A 13,728-nucleotide genomic window follows, 5' to 3' on the forward strand; every position below is an offset into this window, starting at 1 on the left:
CATTGGGAGGCATTCATGGATAGAGGACAGTTCTCTCGGGATGGACTTCATCTGAGTAGGGAAGGAAATAGACTTCTAGGATGGAGGCTGGCACAACTGATTAAGAGAGCTTTAAACTAGGAATTTGGGGGAGATGGTTGGGAGATGTCCAGGTAATCTCCACGCCAGAATTTAGCATAGAGTGGAAAGAAAATGAAGTAAGAGTGGATACAGCTGTAGGTAGGAGGAAGGGCAGTGTAGATACAAGTCTAATAGGTTATACTGGTAGTAAAATAACCGTGCCTAATAGGGTACAGAATGTGAGTGAGGCCAAACAGCAAAAATTAAGATGTTTGTACACTAATGCAAGGAGCCTAGGTAACAAAATGGAGGAACTAGAGTTACTGGTGCAGGAAGTGAAACCAGATATTATAGGTATAACAGAGACCTGGTGGAATAGTAGTCATGATTGGGCTACAGGTATTGAAGGGTATGTGCTGTTTAGGAAAGACCGAAATAAAGGTAAAGGTGGTGGAGTAGCACTGTATATCAATGATGAGATAGAATGTAAAGAAATAAGAAGCGATGAAATGGATATGACTGAGTCTGTCTGGGCAATAATTAAATTGGGGAAGAAAACTATTAGAGCCTCCCCTAGGATAGTGCTTGGGGTGTGCTATAGACCACCGGGATCTAATTTGGATATGGATAGAGCCCTTTTTAATGTTTTTAATAAAGTAAATACTAATGGAAACTGTGTGATCATGGGAGACTTTAACTTCCCAGATATAGACTGGAGGATGAGTGCTAGTAATAATAATAGGGCTCAGATTTTCCTAGATGCGATAGCTGATGGATTCCTTCAACAAGTAGTTGCTGAACCGACTAGAGGGGATGCCATTTTAGATCTGGTCTTGGCGAGTAATGAGGATCTCATAGAGGAAATGGTTGTAGGGGATAATCTTGGCTCAAGTGATCATGAGCTAATTCAGTTCAAATTGAATGGAAGGATTAACAAAAATAAATCTGCAACTAGGGTTTTTGATTTCAAAAGGGCTGACTTTCAAAAATTAAGGAAATTAGTTAGGGAAGTGGATTGGACTGAAGAATTTATGGGTTTAAAGGTAGAGGAGGCCTGGGATTATTTTAAATTAAAGCTGCAGAAGCTATCGGAAGCCTGCATCCCAAGAAAGGGGAAAAAATTCATAGGCAGGAGTTGTAGACCAAGCTGGATGAGCAAGCATCTTAGAGAGGTAATTAAGAAAAAGCAGAAAGCATATAGGGAGTGGAAGAAGGGAGGGATCAGTAAGGAAAGCTACCTTATTGAGGTCAGAATATGTAGGGATAAAGTGAGACAGGCTAAAAGTCAAGTAGAGTTGGACCTTGCAAAGGGAATTAAAACCAATAGTAAAAGGTTCTATAGTCATATAAATAGGAAAAAAACAAAGAAAGAAGAAGTGGGACCGCTAAAAACTGAGGATGGAGTGGAGGTCAAGGATAATCTAGGCATGGCCCAATATCTAAACAAATACTTTGCCTCAGTCTTTAATAAGACTAAAGAGGATCTTAGGGATAATGGTAGCATGATAAATGGGAATGAGGATATGGAGGTAGACATCACCATATCTGAGGTAGAAGCGAAACTCAAACAGCTTAATGGGGCTAAATCGGGGGGCCCAGATAATCTTCATCCAAGAATATTAAAAGAATTGGCACAAGAAATTGCAAGCCCATTAGCAAGAATTTTTAATGAATCTGTAAATTCAGGGGTTGTACCATATGATTGGAGAATTGCTAACATAGTTCCTATTTTTAAGAAAGGGAAAAAAAGTGATCCAAGTAATTATAGGCCTGTTAGTTTGACATCTGTAGTATGCAAGGTCTTGGAAAAAATTTTGAAGGAGAAGGTAGTTAAGGACATTGAAGTCAATGGTAAATGGGACAAAATACAACATGGTTTTACAAAAGGTAGATCGTGCCAAACCAACCTGATTTCCTTCTTTGAGAGAGTAACAGATTTTTTAGATAAAGGAAACGCAGTGGATCTAATTTATTTAGATTTTAGTAAGGCGTTTGATACTGTGCCACATGGGGAATTATTAGTTAAATTGGATAAGATGGGCATCAATAGGAAAATTGAAAGGTGGATAGGGAATTGGTTAAAGGGGAGACTACAACGGGTCCTACTGAAAGGTGAACTGTCAAGTTGGAGGGAGGTTACCAGTGGAGTTCCTCAAGGATCAGTTTTGGGACCAATCTTATTTAATCTTTTTATTACTGACCTGGGCACAAAAAGTGGGAGTGTGCTAATAAAGTTTGCAGATGATACAAAGCTGGGAGGTATTGCTAATTTAGAGAAGGACAGGGATACCCTACAGGAGGATCTGGATGACCTTGTAAACTGGAGTAATAGGAATAGGATGAAATTTAATAGTGAGAAGTGTAAGGTCATGCATTTAGGGATTAATAACAAGAATTTTAGTTATAAGCTAGGGACGCATCAACTAGAAGTAACGGAGGAGGAAAAGGACCTTGGAGTATTGGTTGATCATAGGTTGACTATGAGCTGCCAATGTGATATGGCTGTGAAAAAAGCTAATGTCGTCTTGGGATGCATCAGGAGAGGTATTTCCAGTAGGGATAAGGAGGTTTTAGTACCGTTATATAAGGCACTGGTGAGACCTCACCTGGAATACTGTGTGCAGTTCTGGTCTCCCATGTTTAAGAAGGATGAATTCAAACTGGAACAGGTACAGAGAAGGGCTACTAGGATGATCCGAGGAATGGAAAACTTGTCTTATGAAAGGAGACTCAGGGAGCTTGGCTTGTTTAGCCTAACTAAAAGAAGGTTGAGGGGAGATATGATTGCTCTCTATAAATATATCAGAGGGATAAATACCAGAGAGGGAGAGGAATTATTTAAACTCAATACCAATGTGGACACAAGAACAAATGGATATAAACTGGCCACTAGGAAATTTAGATTAGAAATTAGACGAAGGTTTCTAACCATCAGAGGAGTGAAGTTTTGGAATAGCCTTCCGAGGGAAGTAGTGGGGGCAAAAGATCTATCTTGCTTTAAGATTAAACTCGATAAGTTTATGGAGGAGATGGTATGATGGGATAACATGGTTTTGGTAATTAAATATTCATGGTAAATAGGCCCAATGGCCTGTGATGGGTTTTTAGATGGGGTAAGATCCAAGTTACCCGGGAAAGAATTTTCTGTAGTATCTGGCTGATGAATCTTGCCCATATGCTCAGGGTTTAGCTGATCGCCATATTTGGGGTCGGGAAGGAATTTTCCTCCAGGGCAGATTGGAAGGCCCTGGAGGTTTTTCGCCTTCCTCTGTAGCATGGGGCACGGGTCACTTGCTGGAGGATTCTCTGCTCCTTGAGGTCTTCAAACTACAATTTGAGGACTTCAATAGCACAGATATAGGTGTGAGGTCTTTTTTAGGAGTGGTGGGTGAAATTCTGTGGCCTGCATTGTGCAGGAGGTCAGACTAGATGATCATAATGGTCCCTTCTGACCTAAATATCTATGAATCTAAGAAGTAGATGCACTCTCACAGAGACACGAGCCTGGCACTCGTACCCATGTCAGAATGTGATGAAGATCTGAGATTCTCTCTCTCCTCACCCAGCTTTCTGGCTCATTTTTTTGTTTGGCTAAATAGCTGTAGGGTCTGTGAAACTATCCCTGGCTGGAGTGACCTGCCCCTGAAGCCTGTCTTGTAGTGGGTTCCTTGTAACATTTGCATCATTCTTATTTGCAATGAATTTCTCTCCCTTCTTTACATGCTCTTCCAATCATTTCATTGTCTCATGACAAAATCCTTCCAGTTTTTCTCAATACTGACTGTATGTTGTGCAAGATTATGAAGGATTTCACATGAGGCATGAATCGTGGAGGTTTGAAATGCTCCCAAACCTTTGCCAGAGACATCTCAACATGGTCTTGTGAATCTACCTCATCGTGTGTTTTGCTTGTGTAGCTGGCAACTCCTCAGCATTCCAATATTTCTCCCATGCATGCGCATACAAACAAAATTTTATTTCATAACATAACCCTGTACTCAGACTTCAGAATTTCCAGGATCAACAGTTAGCAATTTTAATCTAATGAATTAAGAGACAAGGGTCACTTTTCTTTCTTAAAGGGTCTGTTACCTAATCTGGATTGTAAAATATTTCCTGTATATTTAGCTTGACAACAGCATGGATTAAGCCCATTTCTGTAATCAATCCCGTAAAGTAATTTAGGGCCCAATTCTCCCATGGGCTGAGCATTCTGGGCCCAATCCAGCAAAGCACTAAGGGTCCAGTTCAGGAAAATATTCCCATTTAGAACAACAGTAAGCATTTGTTGAACTTTAAGCATGTACATAAGCATGACTTCAATGGGACTTACGTACATGCTTAAAATTAAGCACAAGTTTAAGTGTTTTGCTGGGTCAGAGCTAGAATGCTCAGCAGCTGATAAAGAACTTAATATCATCTCTGTTAGGTTCTGAAAAAATGAATAATGATGAAATAATTTATCTTCCACGTTTTAGAGTTCAGTCACTACTGGATAGAAACTAATGCAACAATCAATGTATTTTTTACAAGAATCTAAAAACACATAGAATGTGAAGTAGGTATTGAACCAGTTTGTGGAAAACAGAAATAGGTTTCCAGAGAGGAATAAAAAAGCATGAAGAACAGGAGAGGAAAAGCCTTCAACGATGTTTAAGGCTTGCTTCAAATATCACATAAGCAAAGTCAAAGGTGGCATATTTATCTCATATCATGTGATTACTAGGAAATATACAAACTTTTAAATGAGAATATTTGATGATTCTCTATATGTTCCATTTTGCCTCAAAGAGATGCAACATCTCTAGTCAACAAGGACTTGATTCAAAGCCTATGGGAATGTTTCTATTGACTTCACCGGGCTTTGGATCAGGCCCTGAAAGAGTTTGTGCCTGCAGTAATGTGAATATGTTTGAAATTTCCATTTCTTTTTCCTATAGCACACAAGTGGTCTTTTTGAAATGCTGAATCTTTCCTCCCAAACCTATTAATTTAGGCCAGTGTACAATCCAGTCCTGCTTTGAGCTCTGCACAGCTGGACTCCTGTATTCCCAGGGGCTTAATGTAGGACCAGGACCATCATGTCCAGTTGCTGCTCCATTCTTGTTTAGAGTTGCAAACAGAAACTAGATTAACATTTGAGCCTTTGATATGTCCCAGTTTGATTGTTTGGTCTCTGAATTTCTTCCATATGAATTATAAGGCTGTTCAGCTTTTTTGGCAAGGAAAAAACTGTCTGCTTGTGAAAAGAACTATTAAAAATCCCTTTTCTCCCCTTTAGAGAATGTAATAAACTTTTCCAAAACTAAATAATTAACAGAGGATACCAGAGAGAGCTCTGCCTTTTCCTCAAGGTGGCATGGGGCTACTCAGGGGTGGTCAATCTCTAGGCCAGTCCTGGTACAGTGATCCTATTGTGGAAGGGAATGGTTTAGGGATATAAACTGGCCATCAATAAACTTAGACTTGAAATTAGACAAAGGTTTATAACCATCAGAGGAGTGAAGTTCTGGCTTCAAGACTGATCTTGATAAATTCATGGAGAGTATGTATGGTATGATGGGACTGCCTACAATGGCATGTAGCCGATCTGCAACTTGTGAGTAACAAACATTTCCAATGGCCAGTGATGGGACACTTGATTGGGAGTGCTCTGAGTTACTACAGAGAATTCTTTCCCAGGTTTGTCAGGCTGCTGGGTCTTGCCCACATGATCAGGGTCTAACTGACCGCCGTACTTGGGATCAGGAAACAATTTTTCCCCTGGGTCAGATTGGCAGAGGCCCTGGCGGGTTTTGCCTTCCTCTGCAGCATGGGGCACGGGTCACTTGCAGGTTTAAAAGAGTGTAAATGGTGGATTCTCTGTAACATTAAATCTTTAAACCATGATTTGAAGACGTCAGTAACTCAGCCAGAGGTTAGGGGGTCTATTACAGGACTGGGTAAGCGAGGTTCTGTGGCTTGCAATGTGCAGGCAGTCAGACTAGATGATCATGATGGTCCCTTCTGGCCTTAAAGTCTATGAGTCTGCCACCCTTTCCTGAAGGCTAGGGGACAGTGTGTATGTGTGTGGGATGGGGGGGGCTTAAACCTCCCTCCTCTGCTGCCCCAGATCCAAGTGTCAAAAGGACAGTCAGTACCAACAGGACAGCCCAAGGATCAGAAGCCTTCAAACAGAAAAGGGGAAGAAGCAATCAAACCCAACCCCTTGTAAAAACAAACAAAAGAAACATTGCAAAAATCATACATATTTCTTCTCAGAAAGGGACTCTCATGTTGCATGTGACTGAAATATCAGAGTCCTGTCAGTCTGCAGCTCTTAGAACAGATGCCATATTGTGCTTTTTAGCTACAAATTAATACTCCTTTTCCCCCCAGACAATAAAGTTTCTAGTGAAAATAACCACAGTTCACCAGCCACTACCTCACCTTCAGCGATGAATGCTACTATCGCCAGTCTAACACCAGCAACAACAACTGTCGCTCTCACAGAAACAATGATCTCCTTGGAGCCTACAAATATTTCACCAGCACCAGAAGGTATGGGAAATTGATTTGGACTTGCTAATTATTCTCCATGCTCTCTGCAATTTCCATTTGCTGATGTGCTTTAGTGACTGAATTTACAAGATGTGAAAGTGAAACTTTAAGCAGGCACCCAAAGGATGATTTAGAACAGGTTGTCTCATCGAAATGGGCTTTTAACTCATGGTCAAACCAAAATGATATTTTAGAAATGAGTCCAGTACGGAACCACGAATGTGAACCCCAACTTGTCCCCTGGGTCCTGAAATACTTCTGTATTCCAGACTCTGCTTCTACCTCTGTTCTTTAGAGAAGTGTGGATTCAGATCCAAAACTTGCAGCTTGAACCCATCTTTGCTTTAAAGTGATTGCTTAGGAGAAGCAGTCTGATCACTAGATCTGGGATGGCAGGCAGGCTAAACTATAATGATCAGATGCCCTGGTTATCTCACATGTCTCTGCACTCCCTTTCTGAGTTCTGCATATAGCATCTTTAAATGTAAGATGTCTGCCTTTCTGCTATAAGCCTGAGCTTGAGGGGATTCAAGCTGAAGGATCTTAAAAAGAGACACATACTTTTTTTTTTTTAAAATCAACCGATCTATTTGTTTGAGGGCTCTGAGTCCAGTGAGAAGGCAGGGTTGGCACTGGGGAGGTCAGTGTTGGGGCGTGAGCCAAGCAAGAGCAGCTTTACACACTTGTAGAATACACACAGAATATTAGCCTATTGTAAGCAGCGTGTGCATGTAACAGTTAGGTAACTACGAAGCAAATCTAATGTCTGTGTTTTCTACAGCCGATAATACATTCTAGTACCACTGGTTACAATATTGCAGTTCTGTCACTACAATGACAAACTTTGATTCGAGAGGCCTTAAGCATGCTCCTATTTTTTTCTATGCAGGAAAAGAAAGTACTGCTGAAACGACCAAAATGACTGAAGACACCAGCCCTGCGACTTCCACAGGACCCACCCAAACACACATGCAAGTGTCAGACCAGTCAGTGTCAGTGAACACATCTCCCGATTCACAGCCGAACACATCACAGGCTCCTTTCAGTACGACAGCACGAGCCACGACTTTGGAAATGGTTTCGACAGCCACTACTGTCCTCACAAAGCAAACTTCCCACTCAGCTGCCACAGGACCCCCGCCTAGTAGCACCATGGAGGTAGGAGGAAGTGCTTGACTATGCATTTGATGAATCACGGTGAGCATGTTGTTCCTGAAGACTTTATTCAGAAGCTGTGGTTTGTTCATACCATGCTGTGTTAAACCAGATCCAGTGCTGCGCACGTATGGGACATGGGACAGCCTTGTAGCTGGAGCACAGGACTGGGAGTTAGGAGACTTCGATTCTGTTCCCGGCCCTCCCAAAAACTCCTTTTGTGACACTGGGCAGGTCACTTCCCCCTCTCTGTGAAATGGGGATAATGAGACTGCCCTATCCCTCGGGTGCTGTGAGGCTATATTCATTTATGGTTCTGAGACCCCCTGAAGGCATTAGAGAATTGCCAGGAGTTACCGGTTGGCACTGTCTTTCATGGAACCCCTTGCCAGAATGCCTGGATATGGCAGATCATTTGAAAAAAGCACACTTCTCGGATTGATGAGCGTGTTGTAAGGGATTCCGCAACTGATACAAACACATTTCTAGTGGAACGGCTTGTAGGGCACTGCATATCCTAGATTTCTTTGGGCTGCAAGGAACCTCTAGTGGGCTGCCTCTGATATTGCTGCAGAATTGTTCTCACTCTCCTCAAACCATCCCGGATAGATGGATTTCTAGCTTAGTATGGAGTATCTCCAGCCATGGTGATCTCATGTCCTTTGGCTACATCTTCCCTGCTGCAGTTCAGTCTGTTCCCGCTTGCTCTGTCCTGCCTTCCTGATACAGTGAGGTTTGCCATTAAAACAGATTTTCAGAAGGCATGTCTATTACCACAGTGACGCTTTTCAACTTGAGACAAGCAGGCTACATGGGATAGGTTCAATGGGACTATTTTGGCAATAGATGTTATAGGGCTAGAATTGCCAGAGAGGTGGAATTGGAACCTTTCTTTGCAGAGTTTTTAAGGACTAGCAACCAGCTGGGGAGCAGAGCAAGCAACCTCACCCTAAGGATGTGAATCATAATGGGCTGAATCTAAGTAAAGGCTGCAGATGGCAGAGCTAGTACAGTTAGGCTGTACCTAGGGGCCAGGATGCAGGAAACCTGGATACATGCAGGCCATATAGAGAACAGCTCTGTAGAGACTGCCTGCCCACTCCATCTTCTGCAGTGTAATTACAGGATGTGGCCTGGAAAACTCCTTGATAAAACAGGGTTTGGGAATCAGTGGAGCTTGAGGATCATAATCCCAACCATTCTGAATACAGAAATAGAAAGACGCCTGTTATCTAGGAGCTTCAAAGACTTGCCTAAGGGATGCAGCCATGTGTCCTGACCTGTCTCTCTGTACCTACGCAATTTACAAATGCAGCTGTATTTTTTTTTACTTTCTAGCCCTACACCATCGCTTGCCAGAATATTAAACATGTGAAGAAGCCCAGAGTGATCTGCTTGCATCTCCATGAGCCCGACACATGTGTAAGTAGCAACTATGCAGGTGGGCAGAGTGGCCCCTTGTTTTAAAGCTGCATGGGAACAGTGTGAGGTTTTTGGGGCAGGTTCTTACTATCATGTCAAGGGGCCAGCAAGGCCCCTTGCAGCCACAAGGGGCCAGCAAAGCTGATGGTGCCTGGCATGTTAGTGTTGTATTTACGGCCTGTGCTCCGTTCCCAGAGCACGGGGAGTGCAAACTGCTTGCTGCTGACTGAGCACAGAGTACACAACAACAAGAGTCACCAGGAGGAATTCAATCATGTCCTTCTCCATCATGGTGCAACCTGGGGCCACCTCAACTTCTTTTGTCTCCTCCTGTTTAACAGGAAATCACTATTCACAAACACACACACCTACTCCAGTCCTGCACACATTATCTCCTCTGCCTTACCATCCTCCTCTTCCCTTACTGCCAGCTGGCATGGAGAGGAAATTGGGTCAGACAAGGTGGACACGGTGGAACCTGGGTCTCACTGCCCCAGTTCAATGGCTTTGAAGGGTAACCCAGGTCTGTATGAACTTGTCCAGTTGGAAACTGTTAGTGCAATTATTTGTTTGTAAAACTAAGATGAGATGAATGGGGAAGGATCAGCTAAGGTGAAGTTGCAGGGGAATAAACTCACTGTGCAGCAGGTGAAGACCTGAGACAAATGCTAGATGGTAAAGAATCTTGTGGGACTGCTAACTGGTGTGAAATTACAGTGATTAACTTTACCTCCATTAGCCAGCCACACTGAGATCACTGGGGGGGGGAGATAGATTCTTATTCTATTGACTTTTCCTTGTAAATTACCTATTAACTGGCATTTCTCCTGTTTATATTCATGCTGAAAGTATTTTAGCAACAATTCATGTTGAAAGGTATGGGAGTGAGTGACCACAAACACAGATGCCATCTAGTGGGCAAAAAGAAAAGGAGTACTTGTGGCACCTTGGAGACTAACCAATTTATTTGAGCCTAAGCTTTCGTGAGCAACAGCTCACTTCATCGGATGCAGTAAACAGACAGCATTGTCAGATGTGAGGTTTTGTATATTTCTATATTCTGGTGGAGATTCACTGTCCAAGAAATTGGGTGTATTTAGTTAAAGGTAAGTTAGTAAATGAGTCCTGTTAATTGTGCTCACCCTTGGGAATGACTGAAATGCTGGAAAATCTAAAAAAATTAAAATTAAATAATAAAAATAAATTTTAGAGCATGGTATTGAAGTTAAGGCACTGGACTGGGACTCAGGGTTCAATTCCTGCATCTGCTACAGACTTCCCATGTGACCTTGGGCAAATCACTGAGTATGTTTGACACAGGTCCTCTGCCCTTGGATTCCAGCTACTCCTGCAAGTCGCATGTGACTGCTCGTACACTTGGAATCCCCAAATATGAAATGCTTTAAACAACCCCAGTTTTAACAATGGCTTTTCCAGATACCCTTATCCCATGGTGCCTCTCTCCTCATGCCTCCACCTTAACTAATCATTGCATGGAAAAAACAATTTGATCTCCAAGCTTGGTTAACTGCTGAACCTGAAAACCAGATAACTGTCTGAGAGGAGAGTAGATAGAGGAGGCTGAGTCATTTCTCCTTTTTCCTGCTGGCCTTTCCCAAGGCATGCATGCAATAATCTGGTGTCTGTCTCTGTTAAATGCAAAGGAAACTCTAACACTCTCAAGCATTCTTTCCACAGCAGACAAAAGTAAATACACACAGGTCTTTCCTCCCATCTCAGTCCCCCAACCCCAAAACAAACTACTGTATATGGAAATAGTACTAACTGGTTGTTTTAAACCTTCTGTTTTCACAACAAGCCAGTATAAATGGTTTTACTGGTGTGACTGGGAGGTTTTCTATTGTTTGGTGCTTAGCTAGGCCAATGTTTTCTAAAAGTGACTAGTGCAACAGTTCCAAAACTCTGGGTTTCTCCATCAGTAAATGTGGTTGTGGCAATTCAAAGTGTGCATTTTACAAAATGGTGTCCTCCACACAGCATGACATCACATGTACCGTATGTGCAAGTTCACACTGCGTGGAGGACACTATTTTGCTCTACAAAATGGAGCTTTCCATGCAGCGTGACCCTGCACATGTATGTGCATGCTAGTGGCAGATTAGCCACTGGGCCAGTGGAGCCTGTGCCCAGGAGCCCTGGCCATCTGGGGGGCCCCAGAAAAATGGGTGCCCTTGTGCCTGGACCCACTCCACCTGCCCGGCACTCCTGCCAGGGAGCGGGGTTGGCGTTCAGGGGTTTGCCCCGCTTGGCCTGCCTGTGCTCCTGCCAGGGAGCGGAGTTGCCGGGCGGGCAGAGCGGGGCAAACCCCTACACCGCAACCCTGCTTCCTGGCAGGAGTGCTGCAGGGGTGGAGAGCAAGACCCCATGCCTTAACCCCATTTCCCTGGCAGGAGTCACGGGGGTAGGGGGGTTAGGGAGACTGCAGGTGGAAGGAGGGGCCCACTTGCTCTGGCCCAGGACCCCACAACACCATAATCCACCTCTGGTGCATGCAAGGTCATGCTGCATGGAAGACATTGTTTTTAAATGGCATCTTCCATGCTGTTTGGGGTTGCAGGAAGCAATATAGGTAAAAATGGGGCCATGCACAGAAAATGTTTCAGAACCACTAGCCTAGTGATTTTTGGGCATCTCCATTTTTTGAGTACCCAGTGTGACACATATCAGAGGGGCCTGATTTTAGAAAGTGCTAAGCAGCCACTCTGAGCTGTCCAGCCCCCTCCCAGATAGAATATTTTAAGAAATGGTGACCCAGTTTTAGTAAAGTCCAGCCCTGATCCCAATCCAGAGTATGTGTGTACACAGGTTTCAGGAGAAGGTCCATCCTGTTTGGTGTTCAAGTTGGCCAAGAGGAGGAAAAAGCTGCAATCCATTTTTCCCTTCCGCCACCCAAGAGTCACTATTGTTTTTAAGTAGAAGTGTCGTTTTAATGCTAAAAGTGAGAAGATTTTATTCTTTGCTCCGTCTTTGATCAACAACCCATCAGAAATACTAAACACATTTCCTAAACAGGAAGGCCAGTCTTTCTTTGTTATTTCCCTCTTCTCCTAGTTGATGACAATGGGGCAGATAGTGCCTGCAATTTCAGAACAATAAAGCCTCCCTTGGCTTCTTTCTCATTCTGAGATTTAAAGGGACACACCTAAGCACCTTAGACCCCAAATTTAGGCTTGGTAAAAATAAATGTTTAAAATTTCGTTAATATTTAAAATTTATTTTACAAGCATAAAATTGTTCTGTGAGGTGAGTAAGTATCAAAATTCCCATTTGGCAGATGGGAAAACAGGCACAGAGAAGTGAAATTTCTCATTCAAGGTCACATAAGTTGGTGGAAGAGGAAGAATTGGTGTTTGTGGTCCCTGGCTCCCAGTCCATTGCTCAGTCTGTTGGATCAGACTGCTTCCCAGTTTGAGCTGATGTTAGACTGGTGTTGGCTATATGTTTGTACAATGCCTAGCACAATGGGGTCCAGATCTGGTAAGAAGGCTGCAGGCACTATTGCAATGTAAGTGATAACAATAACACAAGCTAGTGATATGTTTTAGATGTCATTGAGGGAGACCATTTGTGGATTTGTCCAGTTTCTTTTAATAACTCTTTCTTTCTGGGAATTTTGCAGAATAATTTTGTAAAGACAAAGGGAGCAGATTTAGGTATGGTGATTTGTGACACAGCAGCACGCGACAATCCCTTCTCTTCTCCGCCATGCCACATTGAATTCGCCAAATCTGAGGTGGATCCCTTCTGCATGCTGCTCATTCAGGCTGGCAGTAAAGGTTAGTGGAACCAATGTCTCTGGATTTTGTTGTGACCACTGTGTCTGTGTATGGGGGATAGGAAGGAAAGTGGGGGCTTCTGTGGGAAAGAGGGAAGTTAACAGTTGGTGGACCGTGAGGATGTATGACTTGTTTGTGGAGGCAGAGCTGGGGGTTATATGAACGTGTGCTCGAAAAACTAACACTAAAGCACAGACTAGAAAGCAGAATTCTTAGAGAACATATCAGCTCTGTAACTGTTCTTCTCCTTTCTCTATTAAGTGAGTTTAACTAAAGATTTATTTGGCTTATATTGAGTCACAGCATTTCCTGCAGAATGAATGGGCAGTTCACAGCTTCTCCTTTGTCTCTTCAATACTGATATAAACTGGAAGTATTGACTTGTTGGCATTCATGTCACAACCTTTCTGTTTTGAAAACTGCAGATGCAGATGCAATAGAAAAGCTCCTCCAACATCCAACGTCTGATCTAACTAAGGTAAATGCTTTAAGCTACTTAAGCATGGGAAACTGGATGGCTTCATGGGCTAGGATAAAGTAGTCTTTCACTGATAGTTCAAATCCAGTCCAGGTTGGTGATAACTGAAAAGTATTACTATCTCAGGGGCATTTGGTGACCAACTATAAATAAGATGATTTCAGTCCAGCTATCAACACTATGCCACTTTAATGGGCATCGTGGCTGGCAGTCAGAGGAGACAGACACCAATGGGCTGTAGAGATCAACCCCTTTGTTCCCTAGAGGTGGTCAGAG

General features: G+C 43.0%; 1 protein-coding gene across 2 annotated transcripts in view; it reads left to right on the forward strand.

Moving 5' to 3' along the window:
* CD34 (CD34 molecule) overlaps positions 1-13,728 on the forward strand; it is a 32,249-nt gene that overhangs the window by 13,158 nt on the left and 5,363 nt on the right. For both annotated transcript variants that reach the window (XM_073319713.1, XM_073319714.1), the window contains exons 2-6: positions 6,439-6,600; positions 7,490-7,758; positions 9,094-9,177; positions 12,818-12,974; positions 13,400-13,452. In XM_073319713.1, coding sequence (XP_073175814.1) covers positions 6,439-6,600; positions 7,490-7,758; positions 9,094-9,177; positions 12,818-12,974; positions 13,400-13,452 — 725 coding nt within the window. The remainder of the gene's footprint in view (positions 1-6,438; positions 6,601-7,489; positions 7,759-9,093; positions 9,178-12,817; positions 12,975-13,399; positions 13,453-13,728) is intronic.

Source organism: Lepidochelys kempii, chromosome 21 (assembly GCF_965140265.1).
Source record: "Lepidochelys kempii isolate rLepKem1 chromosome 21, rLepKem1.hap2, whole genome shotgun sequence".
In the NCBI taxonomy this organism is placed as follows: domain Eukaryota; kingdom Metazoa; phylum Chordata; order Testudines; family Cheloniidae; genus Lepidochelys; species Lepidochelys kempii.